Source organism: Schistosoma haematobium, chromosome 3, assembly GCF_000699445.3.
Source record: "Schistosoma haematobium chromosome 3, whole genome shotgun sequence".
In the NCBI taxonomy this organism is placed as follows: Eukaryota; Metazoa; Platyhelminthes; class Trematoda; order Strigeidida; family Schistosomatidae; genus Schistosoma; species Schistosoma haematobium.
This window is the reverse complement of record NC_067198.1, coordinates 10,432,209-10,451,848: the sequence shown is the minus strand read 5'-3', so window position 1 is coordinate 10,451,848 and position 19,640 is coordinate 10,432,209. Positions and strand designations below refer to the sequence as shown.

Here is a 19,640-nt window from a genome sequence, read left to right as displayed (position 1 = left end):
TATTATCAGAATGTGTTTTGTGGAGATTTTTAGAAATTTTCACAGATTGAACTCATGAGTTAGTTGAAGCTAGACCACCATTGAAAACCTGGAAGCACTGGACGGCCGTTTCGTCCTAGTATGGGACTCCTCAGCAGTGTGTATCCACGAACCCGCCCCCTGACTCATGATTTCAACCTGTGAAATTTACTAAAATCTCCACAAAACTCATTCTGATAATAATCAATGTTGTAGAATGTTCTTTCACATAAGGTATATATTTACAATATTCAGTCTATTTATTTATTTACACCCTTGATGCACTATACTAATGTCTTCAATATTACTTCCAACCAAACTCTTCCATATAATTTAAACCCATTACGTAATTATGATTTTAAATATTACAGGTTGTAAGCAGCTGATGAGGACCAAACGAAATAAAATGAATTCATACTATTCTGCTAGAATGTTTGTTCTTGCTCTTTTCGAAATGGTAAAAGGAACTATTTGCATGATAAATAAGAACATTTAAATTTACCTCCTTTCAGTGACGAGAAGGATGTGTAACGCTTTTAAATTTCATGATCAGAAATTAATCCATGGTTGGCGTATAAATCAGAACCAGGTCTCATTACATCTTTCATCGACAAAAGTTCAGGTTATTTAAAAAAAACACAAATGTAATACGTATATCTCTTTACCTGTCTATTTCAGACACTAGATGGTAGTCAGGTTCAGGGAAGTACATTTCATCCACCTAAACCATTATGAAGAGTCTTTTTACAAAGTGATCCAGTTGGTATCAAAATAAAAAGAGCATATATTAAATACTAGTATAGACGATTTATAGAGATTACTGAATTTGCTCTCATTTAGATCTTGATCTGATAGGGGAACGTCTTAATTTATTGGAGTGCAAATGGCCTATGAATTGATTTCCTTCAATTCATGTGATCATATTTAAAGAAGGAGTAATATATATCTTAGTTACATGTGTTGGTCACAGTAATTTAATCTTATGATAAGATTGTAAATTGTGTTCTTACTGTAAGTTTTTGAATTAATCGATGTAAAATACTACTCAAATCGATTTATATAAATCTGACGATTGACCAGTGTTATTACAGTACATAAAAACCAGTGTATTCAGCTGATGTAGCCTTGATTTATTTTAATTGCATAATAAGTCCTAGTCTGATATGTTCTTCTTTGCATTATGTGAATCAGGATTTCCTGTAGCAAGTAAGTTTTCTTCTGTCATAACATACGTTTCCAGCACAAGCGAAATTTATCTTCATAATTATTAGCCAAAATGTTCAAACACTATTTTTTTGTGTGAATAAGTAGCATTATAGAAATCATTTTAAGCTGGTGATTATGTAACAAACTACATGTCTAGATAACAAAACAAATGAATCTTTCTTTCTAAGAAAGCTTTATCTGAGGAAAATAGTTTTGATAGCATTATAGCTGACTATATGTTGGCTGTGCACTATATTATGTTAATATCTCAACTAAGTCAATGATGTTCACTTGGTATTATTTGGCTTGTATCTTCCTATTGAGGTTAAAGACTGCAATTGATCAGTCTGTTATCGGCATATGTGCATACTGTGCGTATGCCTCGATATTGCCTTAATTCACAAGCTTTTTGTAAGCAATGATGGATAATGGCTAGCAGTAGAATCCAGGACGCGCGTTTCGTCCTATTTGGAACTCGTCAGCTGGATGTACCTGCATCTCAGAGTTGATGTTCACTCTGGGACTCTAAATCAGTACCATTCGCTTCAAACGCCATCGCTTTATCCACTCAGCTACTGAGTCTTGATTTTAAGTCAATGATGTTTTATACAAATAAGCTAAAGAACGCATTGCACAGTGAACATCATGATATGGAGTAAGTTTCATCCATATACTGTATATCGATGAAAATCACCCCAGAGAAAAGAAACAAATACAATTAATTTGTTTAATACGGTTTACAAAATACAGAATAATTAACTTCTAAACTAAGTTGTAATCTTTTCCTGTTTATATAAAGAGTGAGTTCTTCACATTGTTTCCTTATACGTTATTATTTTGCGAGTGTTAAAATTGCTGTTTGATTATAAGTATTCGATTAAGTTTATTCAAAAATATCAAATTCTGTAGGTGATATTTCATCTATTTTCAACTACCATCCATATTAGTCAGTATAGTACGTTGGGAAAGCGGTGACTAGGCGTATATAACATTCACAGTAGCCACTTTGGTTGATAAAAGTTCACAACCTTGTTAACTGACTCATCATCTCTATCTAGTATTCCAAGTTCGACATTTTGATTCCTTAATTCTGAGGTTACACCATACACGAGTTAAAATTTTAGGGCACTAGGGTTCAACACGATTATACTATCCATAACTTCAACATTGAGTTATATTTCAAAACTGTAAAGTAATATATGTTCAATATGTCTGGTGGACACAATTTTTTGGTCAAATACATGAAGACATACTATGTTAACAAACAAATTACCTCTGAATATAACTGAATCCGAGCTAGTAATAACGTAAATACGAAAGTTAATCGCTGCACAATTATTGGCTGTTATATCCATCTTTGAACCACAATAACCGATTAAATCATTTTTAAAATTATCAATACTTTCTGGCAAAATGTTTGAGGAGTGTGAAGGTGGAAAAACCTAGTTCTTAATGCATGGAAGGGTGTGAATAATAACTTTAAATCATAATTGTTTTAATATTCTTCTACAAAACTCATATCGCACCGTTATTTACACCTTAAGTGTTGACTTGTGGGGTTATTTTCATGTTGAATATTTTGTACGCAAGTATCATCTTGTCATATAAAACAAATCTCCCTAGCAATTACTTGTTATGTCCTTTGATATCCATTTATTAGATGTCTCATATCAATAGCAATTCAATTGTTAAAAGTGATCAACATACGATTTAGACAGTCATAATTCATACGATTTTCATCTGTTATAACAACTAGCTACTTGCTATTTTATAAGTAGTTTATAAGATTTTTGATAACCGTAAATTAATAATGGTCACGTATATGGTTGTTAAAAAGTTTAAACCCAAGGAGAATAAGGTTGGGATTTTTCCACTATCGTTATAAATAAATTTATTTCGATGAATGAAATATAGTTTAATACAGAAATGTAAGTTTCAAAGAAGCAGGGATACAAGAAAACAAAATAAGTTTTTAAATGTACAAAAGGGAAAGTGTGTAAAGAATTTCTGAAAATTTTTCAGTTTAAGTTTGTAAAGGTTTCGGTTTTTCATCTTCTATGTTATTCACAGAAAATGACATTTGTTTTAATGAATCTTGTAGTTTTTCCATTTTTAAACATTCATGACCAAGTTGTTCAATTTGTTTCAAGTTCAAATCGACAAAATCTTTTTTCATTTTAAACTATAACCGGAAATGGAAACGAAAGAAAAAAGAGAACTCTGTTAGAAGGAGAAATTGTGACGAAATATAGCTGAATAAGTTTTGAAGGGAACTTATGACACGAGTATATTGTGAGTTTGTTTATGTTTATGTCAACAATGTTTTCACTGTTTAACTATTTCTTAAATAAAATAAAATGAAATCTTTAAGATTTTATCCAACTTATCCATTTACATAAAGTAATTAGTTGATGAGATTATGAACTATGAGTGGCTAAAAGGAAGATGAGGTATTTATATCCCGACCACCTACAACCATAGTTTGCTATGCTAGTTTACAATGAAGTAGATTGGAAAATGGAAAAGGATGGTTACAAGAAGATGTAACACTGATTAGTACCAGTTAGTATTATCTGATTCAGCAACTCCATGCATTTTATTCGATATTACGTAATTAGAGGCGATTTGAAAGGAGCTCTTCTTAACCTACGTCCCGTGTTATTTGGGATTAGTCAGTAATCTGTATTACTATCTTGATTTAAATGATGTTCTGCGTAGGATTCAAACCTGAATCACAGTCAGAATCGTTTACACGTAGCTATTCGGATCACACCGTACTTATGCAACTGAGAAGTTTACACAATAAGTGATTACTTGGTTATTATCAATACCGTACCGTCTAGTTTTATGCGCTGATTTAATTATATTGATCATGTTATAACTCAACTAGTCAATATAGAACATAGATCCAAGGCTTTAACCCGATCTTACCTCCAATTGCCAAATATACAACACCAAACTACAAAGTCATTATTAGTTAGGTCAGAAAAAGCATAAGCTTCCTAGCAAAAGTGGTGAGACTATAGTTTAAGGACAACCTTTGACCGTCGCCGAAGTGACTTTGAGAAAATTAACCAACTTACTGGGGTCTAAGGAGGGTTATAAACTAGTATAGAAAATCAGAATAAGGATTTAGAATTAGAAGTTAGGATTAGGAATTAGAGTTAATGTTTTCATCACGAACTGGCATCAGATATGATGCCAAAATGCTATTTAACCATATAGATAAATAAATTTCGCGCTAAAATCCAAGACTTGCTATCACAAATCTGATTAATTTATTCATAAATTATAGTCTCGACGCAAAAGTTGAACAAACAGTTAAATTCTATGAACTTTCACAATTGATTGATCACTGGGTGGTGATCAATGTCATGCGTGTCCAGTCGATCGGCACTAATAAGGACTAGACACGCATGAAATTGATCCCCACGGCTCGGATAGCTCAGTGGTAACGTCTCTGACTGTGAAGCTGGGTGACACGAGATCGAGTCCGCCAGGGAGCACCAGTCCCCTCAAGATTACAGGCACACCTTGCTGACGAGTGCCAAGTAGCACGAAACCCGGGTCCAGGGTTTCCTGTCGACTACCTCCGACCACCATCTAAATCTCTGTGAACTTTGAATGTTAAATGATTTAAAGTCAGTCACATTAGTGCAGATATAATAATTCAGCATATTCATTTACATATTGAACACCTCATTTGTTACTTAACTCCACTTGTTACTCATACCATTTTCTTCTTTAATAGTTTATTACAATTAGTATCATTGCCCTAGGTAACTTCAATTACATTTTTCTAATACTGATCTACGTTCTACTGATATTGAGGTAAAATATGAAAATTCTTACAGATTTATTGTTTCTGATTAGTTTAACACTATAGAAGATTGACTAATAGAGTTGAATGAAATTATTAGTCTCGTAAACATTATTTTTTTTAATGATAGAACAAAGTAATAGTTTATTAACAATTAAAACTTATTCTTCAATCAGAATGTGGTATAATTCACTGGAATAATGTACCCAAGGTTGATTAAAGTAACAAGACCTTTATTTTGGCTGTGTGGAACTTATGGATCAGTCAGATATTCAGTCAAACAATGATACATATACTCCTAAGATAAATGAAGCAGTAGATAGACTAAACTACTTCATTACTTATCATTAGCTCAGGCACTGATGGAGACCAGTCTTAGGGTAACTTAAGTATATAAGTGAATAAATAGTTCTAAATTAATCAACGATTGGTTTAGACTGAATATTAAGATTCGAGATGATAAGCGGAATGGCTAGAACGAGACATCAACCAATAATAATGTAGTTAATTTACAAATCGACCAAGATGACACAAATAATAAATTGTGCAATAAAATATTAGTTACTTGTAAGTAATATAATTAGAATATACAGATGTCATAATAAAAACGAAACAAATAAATAAACCAGGATATACATTTCTTTTGAACATAAGGGAGATTAATGAACTTACTTCTTCTAAACTTTTGCCAAGATCATGTAAATTTGACTCACTAAATAAATACACAAAAAGAAATAATATGTTATGCATCATAGAAAGTGTCATTGAGAAAGCCTACATAAACTATGAAAGAGAGACTATCAAAATACATTTAAGTAGTCAGAGATTTTAGTAAATATTAGATAGAAGTATATTTATTGAATTTATATAGTAAAAACAACGAACTGATTTTGGTTAGACCACCATGGAAAACTACGACAGTTATTTCGTTCTAGTATGAAACTTCTCAGCAGTGCGCGTCTGATCCAAGATCTTCGGTTGGGCGAGTGAACGTTTAATCTCTAAAATAAAGGGGGTTTGTAGAAATTAAGTTTTCATAGTTTATATCACGGACTGGTCTTGTTTAGACAACTATTGAAAACCAGGGAGCACTGGATAGTTGTTTCGAATGGGCATGAGACTCCATAGAATTACACAGCTAAAACTCCATCAAGTATCGAACTCGGAGCTTTCAGGCGATAACGATAGTATGATAATGAATTAACTATCAATTATGAGATTTAACATATACATGACAGATAATAACATATTGAACTTTTACAAAACTAACCATGCTCGCGTCTGAATCCACACAATATAATCATTTAGATATAATTCAGCGAATACATGATAGCCAGGATAGGCGATCAAAAATTCACGAATTTCTAATAGACACTTCAAACACCATTGTTTGGCTAGAGAAAAGAAGGAAAGATAAAAGGTCAGAAGAGAGGAAAAGAAATAATCGTGAGAGGACAGTTGCACTGTTTTTATATTTGATTTGCTTCAGAAAAAAAACGAAATAGCATTCATAAGATATTCTTAATTAGGATATGTGGCAAAATAATGGATTGAATATGACTCTTTTACACCCAGAAGTTAGGTTTGCATGGATGAATTGCGATAGCTTCTGGAGTGTATAAATTTCTGATGTAAACAACCACTGAGGTGATTTCTCGATTTCGTAAGTGAACTTAAACGACGATTCTTGTGGCCCTCGGTTGCCAATAAGGATAGGAGAATGGAAGTTAACAGCTTAATTATTGAACACAGTCAACTTTGGTCACATGTCGCCACGAGAATCACCGTTCAGAATTATCTATAAAATTAAAAGAACTGTCAGCATCGTAACCAAAAGAGTGAATTATTCTCAAATTTTATTGGATCAAATATTTTCAATGTATTTGACACGTTTATCGACTGCACTATGCTATAAGATACTACGAATACGCATTCCGAATGATAAACTTAATAGCGCAGTGACAAAAATTATCGATTTGTACAATCCACAATCGATCCCTACCCTTCAACCAATCGATAAGAAGAGTAACACAATGGGACCTTATTTGTTGTTATCATATTCACGCCGTTTATTACTTATACTTGGAAAAAAAACCAGGAACTATTTCAATCTCTACGAAACGAAGTAAGAACACCAAGACTGGTACAAGTGGAGATGTATTAACCCCAAAACATGAAGAAGACCCGAATCGAAAATATACTCATTGTATGTTGACTGTACACCCCATTTTGATTATTAATAATGATAAAATCACGTACATGAAAAATACTTAGAGTTGTAACAAATCACATGCTGCTTGTCATACTGAATGTAATTAACGTTAATTTAATACAAGTATATCTATCGTATTTTAAACAAATACATCACACTCAAATAAACTAATGTTATACCCGATAAAATATCATATTGGGAAACAAAACGATACTAAACTGAATAATCATTACATTGAATTAAAAAGGAAGTAATGTTGCACTAAAACCATAATGAGTAAAAGAATGTAATTTCGCTTTTTAGGAATAAGTTTTCCGTGAAAAGTCTGTTTGAAAGGTTATTGCTCTATTTCTTACATGCAGGGATCTTGGCTGGTCATGTGGTCATATTCCAGCTTCCAGTTTGTTTTTCATCTTCATTTCGAAGAAGTTGACTTAACCTTCTGACTTCTATGCTCTGCTCCTTCGTTCCTTCCTCCACGAAATAATGTCGAGTCTTCATATACCCACGTTACAAATGTGACTTTATTGAACTGAACTCCCTCAACACTACTCAGGCCTCCATTACATGTGCATATTGAGGTGTGTGGGTATACATAAAGGTTGAAGGATCATTTAATATGATCTTGACTTGTATGGGTAATATTATACATAATGGTTTTTCAGATGAAAAATTCAATGCCATTATTTCAGTCACAATACGAATAAGCACGTCTTACATTTCAGTGTTATTAACAAAGCACGTGACTATTTTAAGCTAGTTTTGTCTCCAAAACAGTTGAGTGGGACATATGCATGTGCTTCATACTCATTAGGATCAGTAGGTGGCTAGATTCTACATACAGGTATATTGAAAGTGGACTGATTTTGATGATTACACAGTGGAAAATGTGTGGGTATTTTTTGAAATCATGATGCATTTGAGGATCAAACAATAAGAATTTACGTGAAGTTTATAAACTTCTAAAGTGGTTATTTAAAGACCCGTTATTGATCAAATTATATCTAGAGCTTGTATTCTTGCTATACCGCATAAAACCTGGGCACTAAAACGCCAGAACCTTCCAAGTTGTAAGTAAGAGAACAAAAGACGAGTAGGAAGGAATCTTATTCCAAACAGTGTCAAATATGGCACAACGCACTCAGGTATTTATAGTTTTTAGTAAAAACAAAATCATCATTACAATCGTTCAATTCGCATGCAGTGGTTTTTGGCATTTTTCCAATGGGGAAGCTACAGGTCGAGATTCTGGAATGTTCTTCCAAAAGATGATTCATGCTATTCTGACAGAATCTTTGTTCTTGCTATTTCCAAAAGATGATTGGATGGAATGTCTTCGGCTTTTTCTGAGCGTTTTAGAGCTTCCTTCAGTTCACCAAAGGCCGTTCTTACAGATCAACCTTAGTTTACTTCATGAGAAATAAACGATTTCAAAGAAGCTGTATTCCTGAGATTTCTCCCATAGGTACTTTATAAAAATCTCCATACGTACAAATTTTCATAATAAGTTGTAATTGGAACTTCAGTAATTATAGTACAATACAAATCAATAACCGAGAAGTTTATAGTCAAGTAACTGGACCAGTAAATCAAGACTTAAGATCTTTAGGGGATAATATTAAAGCTATTGGAAATTAAATTACCAATGAAAAGCAACAATAAATAGCCAATAGTTGTGATAGATTTTTTTGAGAAGAAAATTCATCATTAAGAATAAATGAATATGAATTATAATCAGCCTTACTATTAGTATGCTGTAAAAGATAAGAAGCATCGCGTTTGATAAGTGTGCAAAATCTCCAACTTCGTACAAGAGGATAAGTTAAAGCACGTCTATAGAATGACACAACAACTTCCGGTAAGGAATGATAAACCTGTAAAAACGGGGATAAAAAGAGATGTTATGTCCGATTAAGTTAAGCTTTTTCCAAAACATTGATCAATATTAGACAAACATAATTTTGGTCACAATCAATTTAAAATATCTCAATCCTACACAGAGTTGCCTGAAATTCTAATAGCTCAGTGGCAGTGTATCAGATTGTAAAGCCGGGTGACATATATTTGAATCTCTTAATAATGCAACTATGACAGGGAGGAGAGTAAGAATAACAATAATAGAAAAGACAAAGAAAATTACCTCAAACCATGAAAGTGTAGCTGCAAGTTTCACTATATTCCAACCGGATTCGGACATCGTCTCACCTTCACGAACTCTGTAATCATATATATAAGCAAATAATAGATCGAGTAGGCCTAAATATATCATTTTTTCTTCCAAAGCATTATCAGGTTGAAGAGGAAGTCGACGAGTTGATAAAGTGATTAGACGATGACGTTCATCAGATGAGAATTCTGGTAAACTATTAGTATTATTATTAATAGACCATGGTAAATCAATGTTTTTCATATGAATCCAAGAGTCCGATTCGAAATAATCAGCACTGATATTTGTCAATCATGATTATAAAAGGAGAGGAAAATAAGAACAGAAACAAATATGAATGATAGAGAAAACAAGTGTTGAATATTAGTGACAGTGGAAATTGATTTTCTAAAAAGAAATTATATCACATGTTAAATCTGTTAAAACATTTAGACCGGACGATTGAATGACGTTGACAATTTCGGAATCAATGTAGGATACTTGTCTACAATACAGTAGTACTATTACACTAATGACAATATAAGCAATGCATCTAAAAAAACCTCATTTTGTGAAGTTTATGAAGCATATACATGTACCAGAATACGATCAAAAAAGGACTGGTTTCTTCAATAGTTATATAAAGACTATTTACAAAAAAACAGGATAAACTAAGTAGCAGATAATGGCTGTGTCAATGATAGTCAACAAATAGAAACGGGAACTATAAACGTAAAATATGAAAACCATCATAAATAAACAATTTTTTAATAAATACATAGGAGATGAAGGTTATTGTCGAAATATTGAGTAAACAGAATAAAAATAATAAACGAAATAAAATATTACAGTTTTATTTAAATACTTAGAAATAGAACACACAATAATGAAGGGACATTATAGATAATCTGCTCAAAAATGATCGACAATGATGTTAGTTACTGAATATAATACAGAAAAATGAACAAAATAAGATGGAAATGAAGGTAAAAAACAGGCGTAGCCAGGTTCATCATTTATTTTGAAGGAGGGTAGCACTATAAACATATGCCAATTATTAAAATGGTGGGTCAAACGCTCATCGATGGATGATGGACCCTAGTCGAATGATAAATGTTTAAGTGATTTAATTGTTGAGAAAGTTGAAAACAATTAAATTTCCGGGATGTTCGAATAAAATAGTGAAGGTTAGAAATGCTATACTCGGTTGCCTCGACCGCACCAAATGCATTAAGGTTTACTAAACTTATTGGAGATCACTTAAAGTTAAAAGACTCTCAGCTGCTAGGTATATATGGATAGGCATATATAATTATTGTACCATGATAGAGAATGGTTGTTTTCTTTTGATAATTATCATTGAGAGATTTAAAAGTTATGGCTGCGTGGCGATAGACAATTCTCATAGCTACTAGTATACAAACGAACAAATTTAAGTCTTGATTAGAATGAAAATTATGACATGAATTCATATTGGTAGCAAATTCTACAACTTCATATTAAACGGAAGAGAACGAGGTATCTAAGTGGACCAATGGCTCACTGGTTTAGGTGGTCAACTTTTATCCATCAAGCTGCATGTTCGAATCCAGCACCACCTACTTCGGTTTGGGTAATTGACTAGAACTACTAACCTTCACACTCAGAAGGTGACCCGAGTTTGTGCCTGAAAAATGAATTTATTAGATAATTTTGCCCTGGTGGATAAACTGGACCAATCAAAAGTAACATACACATTGAAAAGAACTGTAAACAGTATTCCCCAGATTTTTTCAGGGCATTTAAGAGAAAGTTTTTCATAAGGAAACCTCACTAATAAAACCATTCGCAAAATACATTTATCTAAAACAGGGAAGGTTTGAACGCTAAATAAATCAATTAAGTTCGTCTGACAACTGAATTAACCCAGTTTTTTCCAACTCCTTCTTGAAAAACAGGGAAATTGAATAGCATAATAGTATTAGTCTGCTAGAAACTATCTGTAGAGGGCTATGAAGATTGTTGAATTTCACTAAGATCACAGGTCGACCAAAATTAGACAACTATTGGAAACATGAAAGCTCTGGACGGCTGGTCCACCTTTGTACGAGACTCCTTAGCAGTGTGCATCCACAACTCCGCACGCGGGAATCGAAGCCAGAGTCTTTGGTCTTGTACAAGACCCCTTAACTTCTAGATCAGTGTTGGGATTATTGATGCGCACTTCCGTGTACTTTCATACCAGGATGAAACGGCCGTCCATTGTTTTAAGGTTTTCAATGAGTGTCTAGCTTTGATCGGTTAGTGAGTTCAGTAAAATACTAGAAACCATCTTGAAATTTTAGGCCATATATTTTTCACCAAGATCAACTAGATATAAATAATTGTAGGAAGATTAAAACCAAAAAATTACAGTCCATATTAGTAATTATTCAATAGCACAACTGAACTTTTGAATGTTGCTGCTGAATTTCGTTACATCAGTCTATTGATTACCTATCACGGTATGGATGGAGTTTTATGAATTATTTTACAACTCAGCAACTTAGGAATTTAATACAGCTTAAAGTTAAAGCCAGTGATAATCTGGTTTTGTCCTATAAATGGTAAAATGTACTTACTAACGGAACGAAACCTAGCTTCTCTGTTTTTATCTATCTTTTAGTACTTTTTATTCATTTTTCCTGGATGATTTTCGAATGCATTTTCCACACAGTAATGTTGCATAATATTTGTCTGTTGATATACACTACCATAAAATATATTTTAGTCTGTGTAATAGACCGTTTTGTCATATTTTTCAGCAGTAAGCAGGTGAAGAAGAAACCTATAAAAAAACTCACAGATAATGATCGACAAGAAATTTCTTCTCTTCATCCACTTTTCTAAGCTCTGATCGTTTGAAAACATCAACCGAATCTGGATGAGGCAGATCCACTGCATGTGTTAAATCAGACTAAGTAGCATTTTCAAAAAAGTTGGAAAACAAGAGAGGATGTTAAACGAGGTATATTTAAGAAAATGGCATTACGTTAATGTGACTTTCTAATTAATCGGTTAGTCATAAACAACATAGAACCGGAGACATATATGTATTGGTTTAACTAGCCAAATCAAATCAGTAAAGTGAGATGAAATCATCAAGAACTATGCCGGAGTCTTAAGGGCATTTACAGTATCAAGGCTAGTAGAAAAGATAAGGCATGGGTGGCATTGTTTGGGAAAGAAATGAATGTATGAAACAAAGTGGAAAATAGTGTTACAACTTTCAATTTGAAGCAATGAGAAGTAAATTTATTTGCGCTATTGTGACCGATTCTGAACCATGCCGCCGAAAATCTTCAACCACTGGTCGTTTTACTAGTGGAGGTTCCAACAAAGTAGCCTGCAACCATATCTACGAAGAACCTCTAACCATATATATATATATATATATATATATATATATATATATATATATATATATATATGGCTGACTGACTGACTGAAGCCTGTTACTCCCAATGGAGCATAGGCCGCTGACCAGCATTCTCCAACCCACTCTGTCCTTGGCCTGCTTTTCTAGTTCCATCCAATTCTTGTTCATTTTTCTCATGTCTATCTCCATTTCTCGGCGTAATGTGTTCTTTGGTCTTCCTCTTTTCCTTTGACCTTCAGGATTCCATGTGAGGGCTTGTCTTGTGACACAGTTGGGTGCTTTCCTCAATGTGTGTCCTATCCACTTCCAGCGCTTCTTCCTGATTTCTTCCTCCGCTGGGATCTGGTTTGTTCTCTCCCACAGTACGTTGTTGCTAATAGTGTCCGGCCAATGGATCTGAAGTATTTTGCGTAGACAATTGTTAATAAACACCTGTATTTTCTGGATGATGGCTTTTGTAGTTCTCCAGGTTTCTGCCCCATACAGTAGAACTGTCTTGACATTTGTATTGAAAATCCTGACCTTGTTGTTGGTTGACAGTTGCTTTGAGTTCCAGATGTTCCTCAGTTGTAAATATGCTGCTCTTGCTTTGCCGATCCGCGCCTTCACATCTGCATCAGATCCACCCTGTTCATCAATGATGCTGCCCAAATACGTAAAGGTTTTTACATCTTCCAAATCTTCTCCGTCAATTGTGATTGGATTGGTGCATTCTGTGTTGTATCGGAGAATCCTGCTTTTCCCTTTGTGTATATTGAGACCTACTGCTGCTGAGGCTGCTGCCACACTGTTTGTCTTCTCCTGCATCTGTTGTTGCGTTTGGGATAGAAGGGCCAGATCGTCTGCGAAGTCTAGATCATCCAACTGCATCTTAGATGTCCATTGTATCCCGCGCTTCCCTTCAGACGTTGACGTCTTCATGATCCAGTCGATCACCAGGAGAAAGAGAAAGAGTGAGAGTAAGCAACCTTGCCTAACACCGGTCTTCACTTTGAACGACTTTGTCAACTGTCCTCCATGCACAATTTTGCAGTGTAATCCATCATATGAGTTCTGTATGATATTGAATATCTTCTGAGGCACGCCGTAGTGTCGAAGAAGTTTCCATAGTGTTGTTCTGTCCACGCTATCAAATGCCTTTTCGTAGTCAATGAAGTTGATGTAGAGTGATGAATTCCATTCAATTGATTGTTCCACAATGATCCGTAGAGTTGCGATTTGGTCTGTACACGATCTATCCTTACGGAATCCTGCCTGTTGGTCACGAAGTTTGGCGTCTACGCAGTCCTTCATCCTGTTTAACAATACCCTGTTGAAGACTTTTCCCGGTATTGAGAGAAGAGTGATGCCCCTGTAGTTATCACACTTGCTGAGATCGCCTTTCTTCGGTATTTTGATCAGTAGTCCTTCTTTCCAGTCTGTTGGTACTTGTTCCTCATCCCAAATCTTATTGAAGAGAATGTGGAGTATCCTTGTAGTTACCGCTAAGTCTGCTTTTAGTGCCTCTGCTGGGATGTTGTCCGGTCCTGCTGCTTTGCCACTCTTCATTTGTCTGATGGCCATGCTGATTTCTTCAATTGTTGGTGGGCCAACATTGATTGGGAGGTCCGTGGGTGCTGCTTCGATGTTGGGTGGGTTCAGTGGAGCTGGTCGATTCAACAGTTCTTTGAAGTGTTCTACCCACCTGTTTTGTTGCTCTTCAATGTTGGTGATTACCTTGCCTTCCTTGCTTTTCACTGGTCGTTCTGGTTTGCGGCGATTTCCAGAGAGTTTCTTTGTCGTGTCATACAATTGTCTCATGTTTCCTTCTCTTGCAGCCTTTTCCGCCGTCGTTGCTAAATCTTCCACATATTTACGTTTGTCGGTTCTGATGCTCCTCTTCACTTGTTTGTTTATTTCCGTGTATTCAGCTTGTGCCTTGGCTTTTTCTGCTCTTGTTCGACTGGTATTGATTGCTACCTCCCTGTTCCTCCTTTCTTGAATCTTATCCAGTGTATCAACAGTGATCCATTCCTTGTGATGGTGCTTCTTGTGACCCAGGACCTCATGACATGTTGAAGTGATTGCCTCTTTGATCCCCTTCCAGTTGCTCTCCACAGTAGTTCCTTCTCCATTGAGTAGATCATGAAAGGCCTGGAACTTGTTGCTGAGGACCATCTTGAATTTGTTGAGTTTGTTAGTATCCAGAAGAAAGGCCGTATTGAACTTTTGTGATATTGTCTGCCCCGTTGTCCAGTGCTTCTTGAGTTTCAATTTCATCTTGGCGACCAGCAAGTGATGATCTGATGATATATCAGCTCCTCTCTTGGTTCTCACGTCCTCTATAGTCCTCCTGAACGTTTTGTTGATGCAAATATGGTCGATTTTGTTTTGTGTAGAGTGATCCGGTGAAGTCCATGTGGTTTTGTGTATGCGTTTATGTGGGAATATGGTGCCGCCTATGACCAGCTTATTGAAGGCACATAGGTTTGCAAATCTCTCACCATTTTCGTTTCTTTCTCCCAGTCCGTGTCGTCCCATGATGTCTTCATATCCAGTGTTGTCCGTTCCAACCTTGGCGTTGAAATCTCCCATCAGAATGGTCAGGTCCTTTGTTGGGCACTTCTCGACGATTGACTGCAGCCTATTGTAGAATTGATCTTTAGCGTCTTCATTGTAGTCGTTGGTAGGCGCATAGCATTCGATGATGTTCATTGAAATGCCCTCTTTCTTTGTTTTAAACGAGGCTTGGATGATCCTTGGTCCATGAGATTCCCATCCTATAAGTGCATTTTGCGCTTGTTTGGACAGCATCAATGCAACTCCTTGTGTATGTGGTGCATTTTCTTCTTTATGGCCGGAGTATAACAGGAGCTATCCTGTAGTTAGTCGTTGTTGTCCAACTTGTGTCCAATGTGTTTCACTGATCCCAAGTACCTCTAGGTGGTATCTTCTCATTTCTGCAGCAATCTGGAAGGCTCTTCCGGTGTCCCACATTGTACGAACATTCCATGTACCTAAATAAATGGTCGCTGTGGTTGTCAGAAGGGGCATCGGCCTCGTAACTTCCGAAGGGATTCGGCTTTCATCATGAGGCGTCATAATTCTTCTAAATGAAGACCTTCTGACTCCCAGGGCAGAGTTTAAAAGGTTTGAATAATTTTTTCTGGTTAGCGTTTTTTTAGCGAGTTAGTTTTCTACGGGATGGGGGCGCTAACCCCATGCCCAACTCTCCTCCTTTATCCGGGCTTGGGACCGGCAGTAGCCCCCGGAGGGACTCCAGGCGGAGTTATATATATATATATATACATATATTAATTAGTTGATTGACCTGGATTTTCTTTGTTATGAGTTAACTGACAGATATACACTTGCGAAATATGCTTAGGTCTCTGATAAAGTTACCACTTGAGTATCAATTCGAAAAGGAAGTACATTACCTCAACTTGGAACAGTCCAGATTTGGAACCACTAAAACCATAAGTTGGGTTAGAAAGAACCACATCTTCTGGCGTTGAACTTATACTTTTTGAATCGCCAAACCAGTCCAATGACCAACACTTTTGTTGTTCAACAGTATCATTCAATTCTTCAATCAAACACTTGGACGGCTTTGTTTCAGACGAAGTTATCAGCAATTTTGTGATTAAATCTAAATCCTTGAAGAGTCCTGGTTTAGACTTCTCCAATGTAACGTGTATATCACCGTCGATGAGCTCATAGTCAAAAGTATCTTCATCCGTTAATACAGAACCTGGAATATCGAATCTAAATACATCAATGAGAAACAATTGAGGCCATACTTGAGATAGTACGGGGAGGAGTCAAAATAAAAAGTTTGTTCTTCAACGCATACTTCCATTTCAGATATTTTAGCTAGTGGAGCATGAATGATGACTTTAAGTTTTTTTTCATCTTGTTCTAGGCGAAATATTGGAGTCAGTACCATGTTTAAAACGTATATACAGTTAATGTGGAATCGATTTAGGAATTTGGCTGGGAAACAAAGATACAGAATAATTTACGAAATTATCAAAAAAAGTAAACGTAGTACCATCGCATATTCGTGTTTTTAAAAAAAATAATGTTTGATGATTCACTGGAACACTTGAAACAATACCAGAAATCTGAAATGTTCAGACGAATTATCTCAACATTCTTAATTATGTTCACAACACCACCCGTCAATGAGACTTTTAATGGGAGAAAAAAGTCGACTGACATTTCGCTATTCCTGTGGACGCTTCGAAAGATGAGAATTCAGACTTGAATAATGGTGAGTTCAATCATCAACTAAAAGGTTGTAGCGAATTGAGTTAGATAGACATTATGGAACAAATAGTGATGTAAAAGCCGAAGGCCCGTGTTTTAATAGGTTAACTAGCGAAACATTCTAAGTAGCAATTTGATACTTTTGGAAATTTTGTAGCACTCTTGGAAAAGTGAGATAACTAACGGTAATTAATGATAAGAGATATTGTGCACTGGTACAAACAGACATTTATTATTCAACTTTCCTTGAACTCACAAAATGTGTGTACCCGACAGAATTAAAATGTTGAGATGAAAGAAAATATGTAATGCTTATTATTTTGTGCGGACTATAGCAATCCTGAGTTGTTCAGAGGACTGTAGTTACATGAGAACAGTGTGTATACATACATAAAGTTGCAGCTACAGTGAGAGGTGGAGTGTGTGATGGAAATAGATTTGATTTTTTATGAATCAAACTAGGAATTACTTACTCCGGTACCGTAAAAAGTTTGTGCTTTGCATGAAAGCGACTGAATATATATTCCTATGAATGACTTTATTAGTACATGTCTGACTGTCTGTTTGAAAAGTCTAGCGACATCTTATTCTATTTCGAACTGACTGAGAGTAGGTTTTTTTTTAACTTTCCGACATTAATGTCCGGGATATGTGGAAACTCACAGAAGACCAAGGTCAAGGATGGCAGTTTAAGTTTGTGCCAATATATGACCTCCATCTTCATGATCCAATATTTGGTGTTTATGCAATTATATGTCAAGATTGTGTGCTAATGGGTGGATAAACGTCATTTTTTCATGTCTGCGAGTACATGTTGATTAAGTACAGCTTAGTATTTTGACATGTGTTAAGTATCGTAGAGCGCTTTTAGAAATCACTTCTTCGTAATTCTGAGCTCAATGAAGTATTTTGCATGCAACTATGTTTATCTTCAAGTACATTCCGATTCGAAGAGCATTACTAGTGGCTAACGTGTTATGAAAAGCCTGATGGGTTGACAAATTTTAATTTTGGTATTCTGGATTTAGCTGTACTTTTAAGATTCAATTAATCGTTAATTGATTGGTGAACTGCCTAATGTCTTCTAAGGAATAGCAATCTCCGTTTCTATAAATCTTTGGACTGGCAATATACAATGTTTTCGCATTACTGCTCCATCTTAAAGAAAATACATGACATCTAGAAGTATTCGAATAATGTACCAATCAAGAATTTCCGAAATGGTGCTATTTAAAACAGGTAGAATTAGATGAGCTGAAGTAGACGTATTATACTTGAAATTCGTAATCCACGCACAATAAAGTACAAAAGAATCGTCAGTTGGCACAAATACCATAACCACCGTAAACTAAGTGAGCGTCAGAATTTCTGTGGTCTAATTTCTTCGAGTGTCTGTCCAACCGTGTATAAGATGTAGCCTCTGTATGATCTAGAATATACTCTTTAGAACAAGAATCAACAACGGAAATTAGAACGGACTCATGCGGTTCCTGGCACTGTATTTAATCAACATGGCGGTTGGGTGTACATAAATCATTGGTATATAGAATTCGAACCATAGGTTTTTCAACGTTCTTCACCACAAGCTCCTCGGTTTGTCGAAGATCATTCCAACGATAATATGTAACATCTGTAGCTTCTAAACACCTGATATTCGAACGAGGTATCCTTCTTTTCTCATAACTCTGGTGAAGTCTTTTTCGTCACAGAATGTTTAGCATTTTCTTATTGGAGTTATAGTGTGTCTACTCTCCCCCCACAGTTCATCAAATGTTGCAGCAACGATGGAATTAATAACAGTTATCGATGTCCTGGGGAAATTTTTCTCCTAACCATGAAAACACGTGTGTATGACATCAGTGATTGGACGTCTGAACCCTCTATCATTTTACCGGGTGGTGAGTGCGTTTGCAGCTAAATATGGACCGTCATCAGTCACTTACACCGTAAGAATCCCCTCCCGACTAAAAACTTTTCTTAGTGCTTGAATTGTAAACTCGGAATTTGGAGAAGCTGTGAAGAAAACGTCAGGTCACTGAGAAAAAGAATCAATGACAAGTGCATGGTATTTGCTGAGAAATGGACCACGGTAGTTTGTATTAATTCTCTGACAGGCATCAGAAAATACTGGCGCGGAGTCCACTTCGAAGGATGACTTTTCGACTTATGACATTTCTCACAATTGTGCGGCGTATATGTGAATTTGCCAAGGACTTCATTTCCACAACACCAATATACCCACTATAAATTTCTTCGTCGACAGATTCACATAATGAAGGAGGGATAGCAGCACAGTCCTTTAAATACAAAATACCATCAAAAGTAGTGGATAGCTCATTCCCCTTGTAAAATAAACAGGAAATCTACGTTTCAGATTAGCATTCCAACCTTTTCGTTTGGCAATTAATATACATCTTAGGTATCGACGAGTTTCTCTAATGAGATCTGGACGAGATCTGTATGATAAATGAAATTTAAGGCTTCATGACCAGTAAAAACAGTGGATTTTAAGTCAACTTTAAAAACACCGTAGAACCACAAATTCGACTCAAAATATCTTCAGCTTTCACCTTCGTGCATGTTTACGTCA

At 35.5% G+C, this 19,640-nt stretch overlaps 1 protein-coding gene across 1 annotated transcript in view; it reads right to left on the bottom strand.

Moving 5' to 3' along the window:
* Nucleotides 1–3,030: 3,030 nt before the first annotated feature.
* Nucleotides 3,031–19,640, bottom strand: part of CNGA2 (Cyclic nucleotide-gated olfactory channel) — a 55,036-nt gene continuing 38,426 nt past the window's right edge. Inside the window, exons 1-8 of the mRNA XM_051212985.1 lie at nucleotides 16,582–17,996; nucleotides 16,219–16,546; nucleotides 12,225–12,337; nucleotides 9,397–9,700; nucleotides 9,001–9,130; nucleotides 6,315–6,438; nucleotides 5,717–5,756; nucleotides 3,031–3,406 (exon numbers count right to left, since the gene is read on the bottom strand). Of these exons, the coding sequence (XP_051068915.1) occupies nucleotides 3,248–3,406; nucleotides 5,717–5,756; nucleotides 6,315–6,438; nucleotides 9,001–9,130; nucleotides 9,397–9,700; nucleotides 12,225–12,337; nucleotides 16,219–16,546; nucleotides 16,582–16,727 (1,344 nt within the window). The 5' untranslated portion in view covers nucleotides 16,728–17,996 and the 3' untranslated portion in view covers nucleotides 3,031–3,247. Of the gene's footprint in view, nucleotides 3,407–5,716; nucleotides 5,757–6,314; nucleotides 6,439–9,000; nucleotides 9,131–9,396; nucleotides 9,701–12,224; nucleotides 12,338–16,218; nucleotides 16,547–16,581 lie in introns of the transcript that reaches the window.